This window comes from Salminus brasiliensis, chromosome 9, assembly GCF_030463535.1.
Source record: "Salminus brasiliensis chromosome 9, fSalBra1.hap2, whole genome shotgun sequence".
Taxonomy (NCBI): Eukaryota; Metazoa; Chordata; class Actinopteri; order Characiformes; family Bryconidae; genus Salminus; species Salminus brasiliensis.
In genome coordinates, this window is record NC_132886.1 from 13,960,453 (window position 1) to 13,973,854 (window position 13,402).

General features: G+C 41.0%; 1 protein-coding gene across 2 annotated transcripts in view; it reads left to right on the forward strand.

Annotated features, from left to right (window-relative positions):
• The window catches only part of tesk1b (testis associated actin remodelling kinase 1b), a 32,788-nt gene that overhangs the window by 7,852 nt on the left and 11,534 nt on the right, over positions 1–13,402 (forward strand). For both annotated transcript variants that reach the window (XM_072687521.1, XM_072687520.1), the window contains exons 3-5: positions 10,691–10,812; positions 12,898–12,946; positions 13,150–13,296. In XM_072687521.1, the coding sequence (XP_072543622.1) occupies positions 10,691–10,812; positions 12,898–12,946; positions 13,150–13,296 (318 nt within the window). The remainder of the gene's footprint in view (positions 1–10,690; positions 10,813–12,897; positions 12,947–13,149; positions 13,297–13,402) is intronic.

Below are 13,402 nucleotides of genomic sequence, written 5' to 3' on the forward strand. Positions count from 1 at the left end.
ATTGGTGTACTTCAGCACAGTCACCCAGACCAGGAATCGAACCCTGGTCTTCACATGGCGTAGTAGCTCACTAGTAGATGGTGGCGTTATCTGTTGCGTCACACCAATACCGCGTTTGGGACTGTAGAGACACCTTCAAGGAAAGGTTTCCTTTTTTCCCTCTTCAAAAAAGGTTCCTTGAAAGTTTGAAGTTCCAAACAGAAGTTCCTCAACGATACTTTTAACAGTGTAGAGCAGTCCGTTCCACTGCTCCACAGCATAGCGCTGCAGGGCTTTCTAACCCTCTTTCTACTGAATGATATTGTGCTTGGTGACTTTAGACCCATGTGTAGCTCCTCCAGAGTGTCCTGTTGTATTGGCAATGTTTTTCTATGGTGATTAAACAAGCTTCATAAAGTAGCTGTAATCACTCATGAAAAGGAGTGTCTGTATACTTTTGTGCATATTGTGTGTGTGTGTGTGTGTGTGTGTGTGTGGTCTTATCTATAAGGATAGTTCTCTGTTCATGTTGACTAATTATCACACGCTTCTCAGTGTTTTCCTGCAGCTCAGATTCCTATGGAGGAAGAAACTGTATCCGGCTGCAGTATGATGAAGCAGTTAAATGTGTCCAGCGACTGAAGAGAATAGACGCCTGAACTAAATGAAGTGTCTAATTCAGTTCTCACACACACACTGTATCTGTAGATAGAATAGAAAGATATGCAATAGCTAGGATATGACTGACACATGCTTTAGTTAAGGGTGGACGATATGGTAAAAATTTGATATACTGTTATCTGAAGACTTTCTGAAAATGCATTTGTGAAACTCCCTTTATTCACTGTTGGTCAGTGTTTTTAAAATCAGAATTATGCAACAATTGACATGTCTTGCTCATGGGCTGCCCCTACAGTTGGGAAGTGTAATTCTCATTTTGAGCCACCCCATATAGACATGCTTTACACATGCATTTATTGACAATCTGAGATGCAGAACCGTCAGTAAAAGTAGCATGTAGACTGATGCGCTATATATATATATATATATATATATATATATATATATATATATATATATATATTACAATTTAAATTCTTTTTAGACTTTCAAACTCCTGTTGAATTACTTAAGACAGTGAGTGTAATATAAAATACCTTTGAAGCTTGACCTGAAGCCTGCCTGCCTTGTCGTTTAAGCTCTTCCTCCAAAATATCATGGTTTTGCCCTAGTGGGTCTGTTGATCTACTGCTCATATGATGTAGCCTTTTTTGACCCAGACCTGTTGTTCTGATGAGTGCTGACATCACAATCTGGGGATAGAGTATGAGGGTTGGTGTTAGTCCCTATAATTACTTTTTTACTGTCCCTATTGTTAATAAATTTATATTATTTTTGCAAGTAACTGAATTGCTTTACCTTTAATTACTTTAATGAACGTATTGCAAAGAAAAACATGTTTAAACTGTCCACAAACTTTTGTCAGGTCATGTGTATTTATTTACATTAGCAGCATTAATGCATCGCTGGTGAAGAAGTTGGATTTGTCAGTGTGTGTGAGAGAGAGAGAGGTTGAGTGAACGCGTGTGAGGCAGGAAAAGTGACGTCAGGTAAATGTGACTTAGAAGAAGAGTACACACACTGGAGGTCAACTTCCTGCTCTGGCCAGCCTGTATTACTGTCCATTAAATAAAGATTGAGGAGTACAGTGGGGAGTTTTTTCTGAAGGGGAAAAAATGGGTGCTCCAGAATGTTGTGAGTGGTAATGGGCCTGGTTAAGTGCTCGCAGTGTGGTTAGTTAAGAGGTATTGTGGCTGGCAGGAGAGTGCGAGATTTAAAACTATTTGTGGGCCAGTTTTGACTTGAAGCTATAACCACATTCTGCCTCACTGTTATATTCTCACTCTCTCGCTCTCTCTCTCTCGCTCTCGCTCTGTCTCTGTCTCTCTGTCGGGACATGCTCTGCTTATGCTCTCTCAGTCTCTGTGCTGCAGCAGAAAAAGTGTGTGTGTGTGTGTGTGTGTGTGTGTGTGTGTGTGTGTGTGTGTGTGTGTGTGTGTGTGTGTGTGTGTGTGTGTATGTGTACATTTATATTTTGTGTGTGTGTGTGTGTTTTGAGGCGGTGACGTTCTGTCTGGTGGTCTTTAATTGGGCACTGGTCTGCTGTTCTCCTGCAGTTTTATTTAAAATCTCTTCTGACACTCGAGGGTTGTAATCCAGCCAGGTAGACTTATTGCTGGACAGTGCTGGACAACACTGCAATAAACACAGGGGATGAAATCTCTGGCCATATTGCCCAAAGTGTGTGTGTAAGAGCTTACTTAATATTTTACGTTCAATATTAAATATTTGTACTCTACACTTTACCCAAACTGCACATGAGAGAGATGCTATGAGGACTGCAAACTGTGTTACAGGGTGGGACGTAACCTCTGTGTTTAAATTTTAAAGCTCTTTCCTTCATCTCCGGCTGTGCTCAAAATATTCTGAAAGGATTATGTAAGGATGTTATGTGGATGGAAGAGGGGAAATGGCAGTTTTCCAAGGAGACGCATGATTCATCGCTTTTTCTGGCCACGAGCAGGGCATCCCTTTGGGTCCCTCCTCAGATTTCCCTCCTACAAAATAATGGAACCCTCTGTGTGTTAGATCCCATGTACAACTGGACGTCTCATGCGTGTTTCAGTATCTGGATGCTATCTTGATTAAGTGCAAACTCACTTCAGGAGGTGGTCTCGGACGTATTTGAGCCCGGTTATAGCAGTGTAAACGCATGCGTCTCACCAAGACTTACTTCACAAGCGTAACCCCTCACAATACAAAGTTTGTAGGGCAGTGGTGGCTCTGGGCTATTGATGACCGGGTTGTGGGTTCAATACCCGGGCTGGAAAGCTGCCACTGTTGGGCCCTTGAGCAAGTCCCTTCACCCTCTCTGCTCCCTGTGCGCCGCAGCACTGACCGCTCCGGGCATGTGTGTTCACTGTCCTCTGTGTGTGTGTGTGTGTGTGTGTGTGTGTGTGTGTGTGTGTGTGTGTGTGTGTGTGTGTGTGTGTGTGTGTGTTCACTGCACGGATGGGTTAAAGGCGGAAGCCAGATTCCATCTGTGTCACAATAAATGTCACAGATGGTGAATTAGTTGGAGACAAGACAACCATAAGCGCAACAAGAGACCAGCTATCTGATTTCAGTCTGACTGAAAGATGCATGTGGCTAAAATCTTTTTAGGAGACAGTCCAAATATTACTTACATGAAGTGACCAGGTATAAACAGCGTCCTGGTGGTCCCCACTAACAATCTAATGAACAAATGTCCCCAACTCGGTCCTGGAGGCCAACTATTCTGAACATTTTAAGTAATTTTTTAGATGCTTATGCATGTTTCCAGCACGTCTACTCAGAGAACGTATGTGTGTGTAGATATATATATATATATATATATATATATATATATATCAGAAATCCGGTCAGCAGCTGTAAAATATCCAACTTCCAAGTGCAGTGGAACGCAGCCCGGTGTCTAATTTTGGTCTCTGTTCACATATCTGTGTATGTGCAGCAATATCAACACACACACACACCCCTGTGCAGCATGATTATAAGTCAGTGTGGGTGCTGGTGACTCTGCCTTGTTTAAATATCTCTTTCTTGCTCTCTGATTCAGACTAAACAGTCTGGGCTGGCTGCATTAGCATCATGCTGACACAGAGCTGTGCTGTGCAGAACACACACAGTACCACTGGTGTGTGTGTGTGTGTGTGTGTGTGTGTGTGTGTGTGTGTGTGTGTGTGTGTGTGTGTTGCTTACAAGCATGCTCAGTCTTTGTGTCTTGTTTGGGTTCCAGTCTGCTGATGACAGACTGCTGGACTAAAGGACAGAAGAGCAGCATCCTCGCATAAAGAGCTTTTGCCCGCACTTACAGTGATTCTCCGGTGGACTGTTTTCTGCCTTACCTCACAGGCAGTCAATCTACCAGGACATGTTTATTGTCTGAACTTGGCTTTTTTAGGTTTGAAGCTGAGCTACGGGGTTAATGATGCTAAGGAGTAATGGAGGCTTAGAGACCCTAATTAGCATCCTGTGTTTTTAAAGCTACCTGAATGTGCTTCGTACCGTGGTCCATTTTCATCTATTAAAATCCTCACACTGCCAGTTTCAGGCAGGTGTGTGGGGATGATTAGTTTACTTAATGCTAATTGATGATCTTGAACATCCATATCTTGTTAGCCACATTAGCTTCGTAGCTCCACTGTATTTAGTGGAGGGGTTTAGTGAGTGTGGGGAAGGCCCGCTTAGACCCCCAGCTTGCATTATTGCTAAACATAATTCATATATGTATAGGATATAACCAGACGCACACACGCTGACTCTCTCCTGCTCTCAGTCATCACTCAGCACTTTTATTGCATGGACCTGACCTTTTCTCACATCAGCCTGGAATTTACGACCCGTGTGTGTGAGTGAGGGAGAGAGCAAGGCAAGCAGTCAGGCAGTCTTTATCCTTCTGTGGGATTGGTGGATGATGTCGCTCGCACACACTGGTGTGTGAGAAAATGTTCAGGCCGTCTGCAGTATCTGGACTGAGAAATGCAAATACAGTCATTAGACTATGTTTACGTTTGATAAGACTACACACACACACACACACACACACACACACACACGCAGACCAACCCATTCCAGGCCTACAGTGACAGCAGTTTTGCATTGTTGTTGAGAAATGAGCTCAAAGGCACCCAGTTAAAGGGTTATTTCACATTTGAGCTCTTCTGAGTACTTCCTGAGCAAGTTTTAGGCACATCAGTTCTTTTATTTCATCAGTTGTAACTTAATTTATTTGTTGAAAGAAATTCAAATATAACCACCCTCAAACAGAATTCTGTTCAGTGGCAAAATATATTCACGCACTGTACACTCATGCCTCAACCGACGCAGACTGAAATGTTCCTCAAAGTCTTGTTCACACTCTTGGTCATCAGAATCAGAATCGGACTTTATTGGCCAAGTATGCTTACACATACAAGGAATTTGTTTTTGGTTACAGTAGCTCACAGTGCACAATAACGGACATTACAGAAGTAACAAACACACCCAACCCACACACACACACACACACACACACAGTGACATACACGCACAGACACACCTGTAAACTTAACATGATAAGTTTATCATGTTTATCATAAGCATCATAAAGGACATTCCAGGAGCCCAAAACATCTAGATGTTCAAACTGCTATTGTACACCAAAATCACACACACGGAAGAACAGAAGCAAGCTTTGATACGCTCATTCCTTCTGTAAAAATGTTTGGTCTCTCTTAATCTGGCAACTTCATTGGCAACTACGGCAGCAGTTCACACTAAACTGCCATTTGTAACCAATTAATCTGAGCCGTATTGCGCCGATTCAGCAAGCTAGATCAACAGACCAAACCGAATACTGCAATGAATGCTGGAAGTACTGACGATAAACAGGCTCAGCAAGACCAGAAAAATTGCTTAAGATACTGTTTCAATAATTTCATAATACAAATTAGTCCCCCTGCAATATTTAAAAAAAAAATAGTTTCAGATGAGCCCCGTGTAACCTGCTGCAACAATTTGATCCCTTTTGTTTTTTTCTTTAGTATCAATATAAACACCACATTCAGGTGCCTCATCACTTGTAGCTATACATTTTTGTCTCTCTGTGGAAACGAGTGGAAGTGAGCACAGTTCTGTCAATGGAGCATTTCCACAGCCTATAACCGTATCACTCATGCTGCTTATGAGCTATCCAGCTACTGTAACCAAAACAAAGAAATTTGCTTTATTTGAAAGTATCAAAAAACTGTGGAGTGCCCCCAGCACCACAAAGAGGACAGTGGAAAAAATCCCAACATGAACATGCTGACCTTTTAATGAAGAAAAGTAGCTCTTTGGGGTCTTTAATTTCTTTTAATGTCTTCTCTTTAGCAAAATTATGTTTTGAGGACAGTGAGGACGACCCATCAATTGAAATACATAAATGGCAGGTGCAATACCAGATAGGAGGAGATCTGACTGGACAGTCACTGACTTGGCACATGAGCAGAACCCTTGCACACGGGTGTTATGTAAAATCTGAGATGCTGTCAGTGGTGTAATTGGGTGTTAACTTTTGGTCTGAAAATGAAAGTAGCGCAACACCACTTAAGAATCTGAACCTGACTGAAGCCTAATTCTCACCTGATTTCTCCAGAAGTCAATAGTCCCACATGCTGTGATATTGTTAATGGCCTGTGATGACGGTGCTGAAAAGACTTTTTGTGTAGCTCTATATAGAATCCTTGAGGAACCTCCTTTTTAATGACATAGGGTAAGGTTGGATGGTTCTTCTGTGTTTGGACTCTTAGCCGGTTGTCTAGACTTATGAGAAGTTAGATAGCCGGCTAAACCTCACAGCACAGACTTGTACCAGCTAAATCAGGCTCTAATCCCAAATGTTTGGAGGATGAAACCTTATATTTGAGAGCACACAGTCGAGTGAATGGTCGTAGGAGTGCTTTTGACAGTTTGGCTCACCCGTTTAATTGATCTCTACACACCACTAACCTCTCGATTGTGGTGTGCTTGGGTTTTTCCCCACCTGTTTTCAGAGCGTAACGTCCCCAATCAGTGAGCGCCCACAGCACCCCCCCCACCCTGTGGCTCTCATAAATGCAGATGAACGAAGGAGTTAATTTGGCCGTGAACTGGATAAACAGAACATAAATCTGACACATCAGACACATTGTTATTTTTGAAATGCCGTCAACATTTTTTAATACCATGATATACAATATTGTTGTAATATCCAACCCTGGTACAAGGATCAACCTGAAGCAGGAATAAGTGCAGACCTGAATCTGTTGGAGGAAAAGAAACCTTACAGCTTAAGGTTTTGTTGTTGTTGTTGTTTTGTGTGGTTTTGTATTAGCACTGAAATGAACCTTATTAAACCGCTGCTTTGCTGCTATGAAATGTGACTAATTTAAGAGTGCTGGCATCTGCTGTTACCTCTGTACTGGGGAAAAAGTTGATACTTCCCTAGTTACTGTATTTGTTGCATGTGGTTGCTGATGGATCTGCTGAGTTGTGGCATGCATGGGCAAGCTCTTTAATGATGATGGATCTGATAAACATGATAGTTATTGCGCTCATCAGTCTGTGAATAAATGATTGTCTCAGCGTTTTCTAGTTGGAATGAGCCAAAATAAGAGTTCTCCCAGGAGCTGTAGTCTGAGAGGGATTTTATATCTCTGTCATCCTGCTGAGTTTAGCTCAGCACTGGCTGAACACAGCTGACTGTGATATCCAGAAGCTCCTAAGGATGTTTATTAGCTGCATGGGGTTTTGTTGGTGTAGTGTTCTGGCTTACTGAATAGGGAGTTTGAGAGCGGTGCTGTCATGATAGTACAATAGCATAATGCAGTCGGGTGCAGTAGGGTAGATCATTAGAAATATGGAATTGTTTGAACTTGCAGTGTTCAGTGGGTTGAATACAGAAAAATGCTAACTTTGCATAATCAACACGTCAAATATGAATATGACTCTAAATAAGTAACAAAAACATCACCATTTCCTCTGAAGTCGTTGGTCACTTCCAAGCTGCTTTAAAAAGCAGTAAATCCACATACTTGTTGATATGTACGTAGTGGTACACTTTGAAATGAATTATTTTTTATTTATTTATTTATTTATTTGGTAGACTTTAAAACTATAACTGTAAAATACATTATATGGACAAAAGTATTGGGACACCTTGACAGTGTGATACTATGCACATTAGATCAGAGAACATTAAAAGGGCTCTAGATTAATTCCATTCCAGACAAGCACAGACCCTGTTTATAATATTTGTCAAATAAAAAAAAAAGTAAAGCGCTTATACTGTTGAGACAAATGAGTATGAGTAACATATGCAGGTGTTTCATTGTGTTTCTTGATTGGTCAGAATTCTTCTTTGATCTAAAGTCTGTGATCATAGATCTTAGATGAATTTGAATTTGACCAATTTAACCAATCAGGTCACCCAAGCTATTAGAAGTTAGGAGATCCCCACCCTTTTAAATCAAGATCGGGACATCCCTGACTAGGTGTATCCAAAATAATTACATTATAGACTAAGAACCTTAATAGTTTTTCTGGCCTTGATCTTATGCTTAGTGTTTGAATTAACTAGAATGTCGACTTTGTTTGAAATCAGTGTTTTTTTTTATATATTATCATTATACCAGTGGCATTTAATGGTCTTTAAAATGACAATAATATTGTTTGACAATTATTTCTGGGACAAAAAGAGTTATCATGGCAGGCTTAGTCCTAATTGTAATATTAGAAAAGCATCTAACTTTTGGTGTAAGAAAATATTGATATATATTGAACTTAAAATTATGTATTAGCAATACTGTAGAGATCCTCAAATGGTGTTGATTTGTAATTAATAGTTAACATAGATTGGTGTCAGACAGTGGTTCATTTTGTGTTGTGTTTAAAACCCTGACCGCTAGATAGCAGTAGTGTACTCAGTCTTCAGATCCCACTGTTCTGACTGCAAAAAAGTAAAGTTTCTGTTTACTCAGATTTTATGATAGTATTTTTCAGTTTTCCTACAATTATTACAAGAAAAATCTGTCTTGCAGTATTGCAAAAATATTGTAGTATATTAAATCATAACCCCTGTATCATGATGTGTATCAAATCAGCAGGTTTTTGCCAGTACACAGCTCTAAAAGAGTCTCACTCTTGCTGCTCTGTGGTTGCACAGAGTTGCTAAAAGTGAGTGTGGGTGATTGCTGGAGGGCAGAGCTTTCTCTCAAGAGTCCAAATGTACCATTACACACTCTCGCATGCTTTAGGACATGCTCAGAGCACACTCTTCCTCCTCCTCGCCAGAAGAGGAGGATTTTGTATCCGACTTCTGTGCAAGACCCTGGAAGCAGAATGTTGCCTTGACAACCAGACAGTTTGACTGCGCTGGAATGTGCAAAGTCTCAGAGGCAGAGGAGCATCCCGACACACTCGTCTCATATTGATGAACACACACACACACACACACACACACAGTGTGAAAATATCAATGTCTGGCCCCCAGACTGGGACCACTGAGAGCTAAAATGCTAGATATTTTTGGCCTCATAAAGGAGAGAACAGTTAAACTGACCACACTCTGACCACAAATGTGTGCTCATTGCAACCGATGCCTGATTAGCCAAGCATTTCCATTAAAGTGATATATATATTACACACATTTTATAAAATACACCACAGGTAAAATAGCTACATACAGCTTAATTCTGCAACAAAAAGTTAAACATTATATATATTATATGTGAGATGTATTGGGTCTAGTTTAACTTTTTGTTGCAGAATCTGTATGTAGCTGTATGTAGCTCTTGTACCTGTATTTTTCAAGACCAGACCCACTGCTCTGCATAACTACTCCTGGACCTAAAACATCAGCTAATTTTCAAGTTCTGCATGAGCTTGGTCGGCTGTGTTTGGGCAGAGAATACCTGAAACTGTACCTGGGAAGTGGATCCCTAGGACTGGGCGATATGACGATATTTTATTGTATTGTGATATTTTGTTTTCTATGCATCAAGGATCTGATTAGTGCTTAAATAGGACTGATCAGCTGCAGGTTTCATTACAAACTGTGTAATTGGTGCTGTTATACTGGATGAAATGCAGCAGATTTTGAGGAGAAATTACTGTATTCAGTATGGGAGAGTATCTGAATCTTAGTTTTTAAGAATCTGTTGCTGCTGATTAATTTAGTCTGTGATTACATGTATTGTGATAAATATTGTGTATCATGAAAAGGCTCTTTAAATATCATGATATAGTATTTTTACCATATCGCTCAGCCCTACCTTAGAGTCTGCTTTGCTGCCTGCTGTGGATACAACTATGCTTGGACCTTTTTTTTTTTTTTTGGCACAAATTAAATTGATTTCTCAGTAAATGTAGAGTTGACACTGCAAAAAATGCTGAATCAGATATCAGACAGGAAGAGCACACTCACATGTGATGTTAGCTTCTTCCTGTGGAGCGTTTCAAAAGTTTAAGCATTACAGTCTATCTTTAGATGTTCATCTTTAGTGAAGTTCCTCAATTGAAACGAATTTTATAAATGTTAATATCGGTTGATTCCTAAGGACTCTGTATCTGTATTGGTATAAAGATATATAGGTTTACAGGCCACGTGGACCACTTTTGGTGGTTACTGACTACTGCATACCAGGAAAAGGCCACACCAGACCTGCTGTTTTGGAGATGCTCCGTCTCAGTCATCTAGCCATTTTTATGCGTAATTTAAGGTTCAGCCAGTTTGCTTTGAAACAGTTGTAAGGTAAGGTAGTGTGGTAGAAATTTTAGAGCAGTTGTAGGGTCAACATCCTAAAATACCCTATTGGAGACTCTGGAACACTGAGCAGAGCCTTTGGATTTAGATTAATCAGATTTGGTCCATTTCCGCCATCATGCAACTCGGCCTGTTTCTCTTTGAAGTCCAGGGTGAATCAAAAGGAGGTGTGTGTGAGCGTGAATGAGAGTGAGCAGACGAGTGTGTTTGGCCCAGCTGCAGTAGACATCAATGGATCGGTGGAGGGGGGCTGCTTTTCAAGTGTCTGTTAGTGACAGGAAGATTCAGTTCATGTTCATCCCCCTCTCTCTTTTTCTGTCTTTGTGTCTCTTTCTCACTACATAGGTGAAACACAGGATCACAGGGCAGGTCATGGCCCTGAAGATGAACACTCTGGCCAGTAACAGGGCTAACATGTTGAAAGAAGTGCAGCTGATGAACCGACTCTGTCACCCGAACATCCTCAGGTCAGTCCACAAATTGATCCATGTTGTGCATTTGTGCAAAAAAGTTCCACTTTTGGCTCGTCTGTCTATAGAACATTTTCCCATTAGCATTAGCAACCATCAACAAACTTGAGACAGGCTTCCTTTATTATGTCCTTCCCTTAACATCATTTTTGTTCAGTGGTTTTTCTAATAGTGGACACATGAACAAAGGTTTGTAGAGTCTTCTGTAGAACTGTTTCCCACCTCTTCCATGATTGTCTGTTGTGCTCTTGGAGTGATCTTAACAGGACGCCCACTCCTAGGCAGAGTATCCTAGTAACAGTCCTGAAATTTCTCCATTTGTAGACAATTTGTCTAATCATGGGTTCGTGTACATCCAGGTCTTGAGCAATACTTTTATAGCCTTTTTCAGCTTCAAGCGTCTCTAGAACACATATGTGATCTTCTTAAAGATGTTTGTATCACAGCAGGATTCACACCAACCAGTCTCTCTTGCGAAAAGAAGATTTGTCCACCAGGCTTTGTGTGCCTTTTATGTACTTGGCAGGCCGGTCTCATATCCCAAAGTGAAACACTTTATGCAAATTCATTTGCTAATTAACCCCCTAATTCATAATAGTCAAGTGCGATCTCTACAGGGAACACTTAAACATGGCATTATTTCTGTACATTTCAGAGCACAATTAGTTCATTTGGTAAATTTAACACAAAAGAATCCCAATAGCAACAAACCCCAAGTGAGCAACCATGTCAAAACAACTCCCTCAAAGCTGCAGGAAGAATCCTTAAGAGCAACCAAGACTCACAAGGTGGATCCACCCTCCTCTGATTAAGCCCCACGAATAAATTACTAATAAAAGGTATAAAGTCATCTCACAACCACGGAAGCCTGTTATGTTTATGTGTACTGATGCACTATATGTCCATATATTTGTGGACACCACTTCTAATGAGTGCCATTTCTGACATGTATGTGCTGTTGTGTGCACACATGCAGCTTGGCTAGTCCCTGTAGAGAAGTACTGCCAATATAATCAAATCCTCACAGCAGTGTTTCAAAATGTAGTGGAAAGTTTTCTCTGGACAGTAGAGACAGTTACTTCAACAAAAGCAATCTTTGTTTCCGAAGAAACTACAAAAAAGCCAATTTCCCAGTACGTTTTTCCATATAGTAGTACCACCAGTAGTGGTTGATTTGTAAGAATAATTAAGGCAATGCCAATGGTTCATAATAATAATAATAATAATAATAATAATAATAATAATAATAGCAGTAATTGGAAGATTAGTAGTTTGAGTCAATGTGAACCTCAATGTGGTGGTCATTGAAGGTTAAGCAACTGGTCTGTGGCTTGTAGCAGGAGACCTCAACAGTTGTCTTCCCTCATGTGCGCAGATCTGACTACAACAGGCCAACTAAAAGGAGAGAGCCAGAAGGTAAAGGAAGCAACATGAAACGGTGATCTATCCGCTTCACCGCCAACAAACTGCATTTAATGCTTTTTTTCTGATCTGTTAAAACCAACAAATAAGCTATAGTTGTGCTGTAGCTATGTACTTACATACACTTAGAACATCAACTACCCAAACAGTTGCAGTTGTTTTTATGTCTCAAACTGGAATCCTGTGAGTGCCGTGGCCTGTATTGGACTGGCTGTGTCCCTGGAGGCCTGCTGATATCATGACTCCCTGTAGAGTGTTTCCTTACCTGGCAGGTACAGGACTATTGTTTATACTGGGATAGGCCCTGACGCCCAGCCGCCTTAAGACAAAGTTTAGCTTACTTTGGCAATGCAGAATCCCCATGACTAGCTGCAGCTCGTGATGTTACAATGTGTGTTCAGTGTGTCTGTGCATTTAGGCCTCCTCTTTGTATCTGCCTGGTCACTCCTGCAGGAACATGTTGATAGGTTTGTTTTGCTTCCTGATGGAGCTGTATTTAGATATTAATACGAATGTTCTTTCTCTCTCTCTCTCTCTGTGTGTGTGTGTGTGTGTGTGTGTGTGTGTGTGTGTGTGTGTGTGTGTGTGTGTGTGTGTGTGTGTGTGTGTGTGTGTGTGTGTGTGTGTGTGTGTGTGTGTGTGTGTGTGCTTTTTCCTCAGGTTTGTGGGAGTGTGTGTTCATGAGGGACACCTCCATGCTCTCACAGAGGTACCTTTTAATCACACTAAACATTCGGAACAGTGTATAAAGCAGAAGCAGTGGTTTAAGGCATGTCACAAGAACGGCAGTTTGCAGTGAGGAAAGCCCTCATGTTCTGCATAGTTTTAAATGGAGGCAAAAAGTCAGTGTATGTACATCTGGGTTTTACATCACTATACTCTGCATTTGTGTGTGTGTTCCCTTGTGTGTAGTATATTAATGGTGGCAATCTGGAGCAGCTGCTGGACAGTGATGTGTATCTGTCCTGGTCTGTGAGGATGGGCCTGGGTCTGGACATCGCCCGAGGACTGCATTACCTCCATAGCAAAGGCATATTCCACAGGGACCTGACCTCAAAGGTACACACACACATACCATCTGTAGGTCCTCCACAGTGATATCATTAGGTACATTCATGGAGTTGCCAGTATATTAGAAACAGAAGCAAAGCCCTTCTTTGTATAT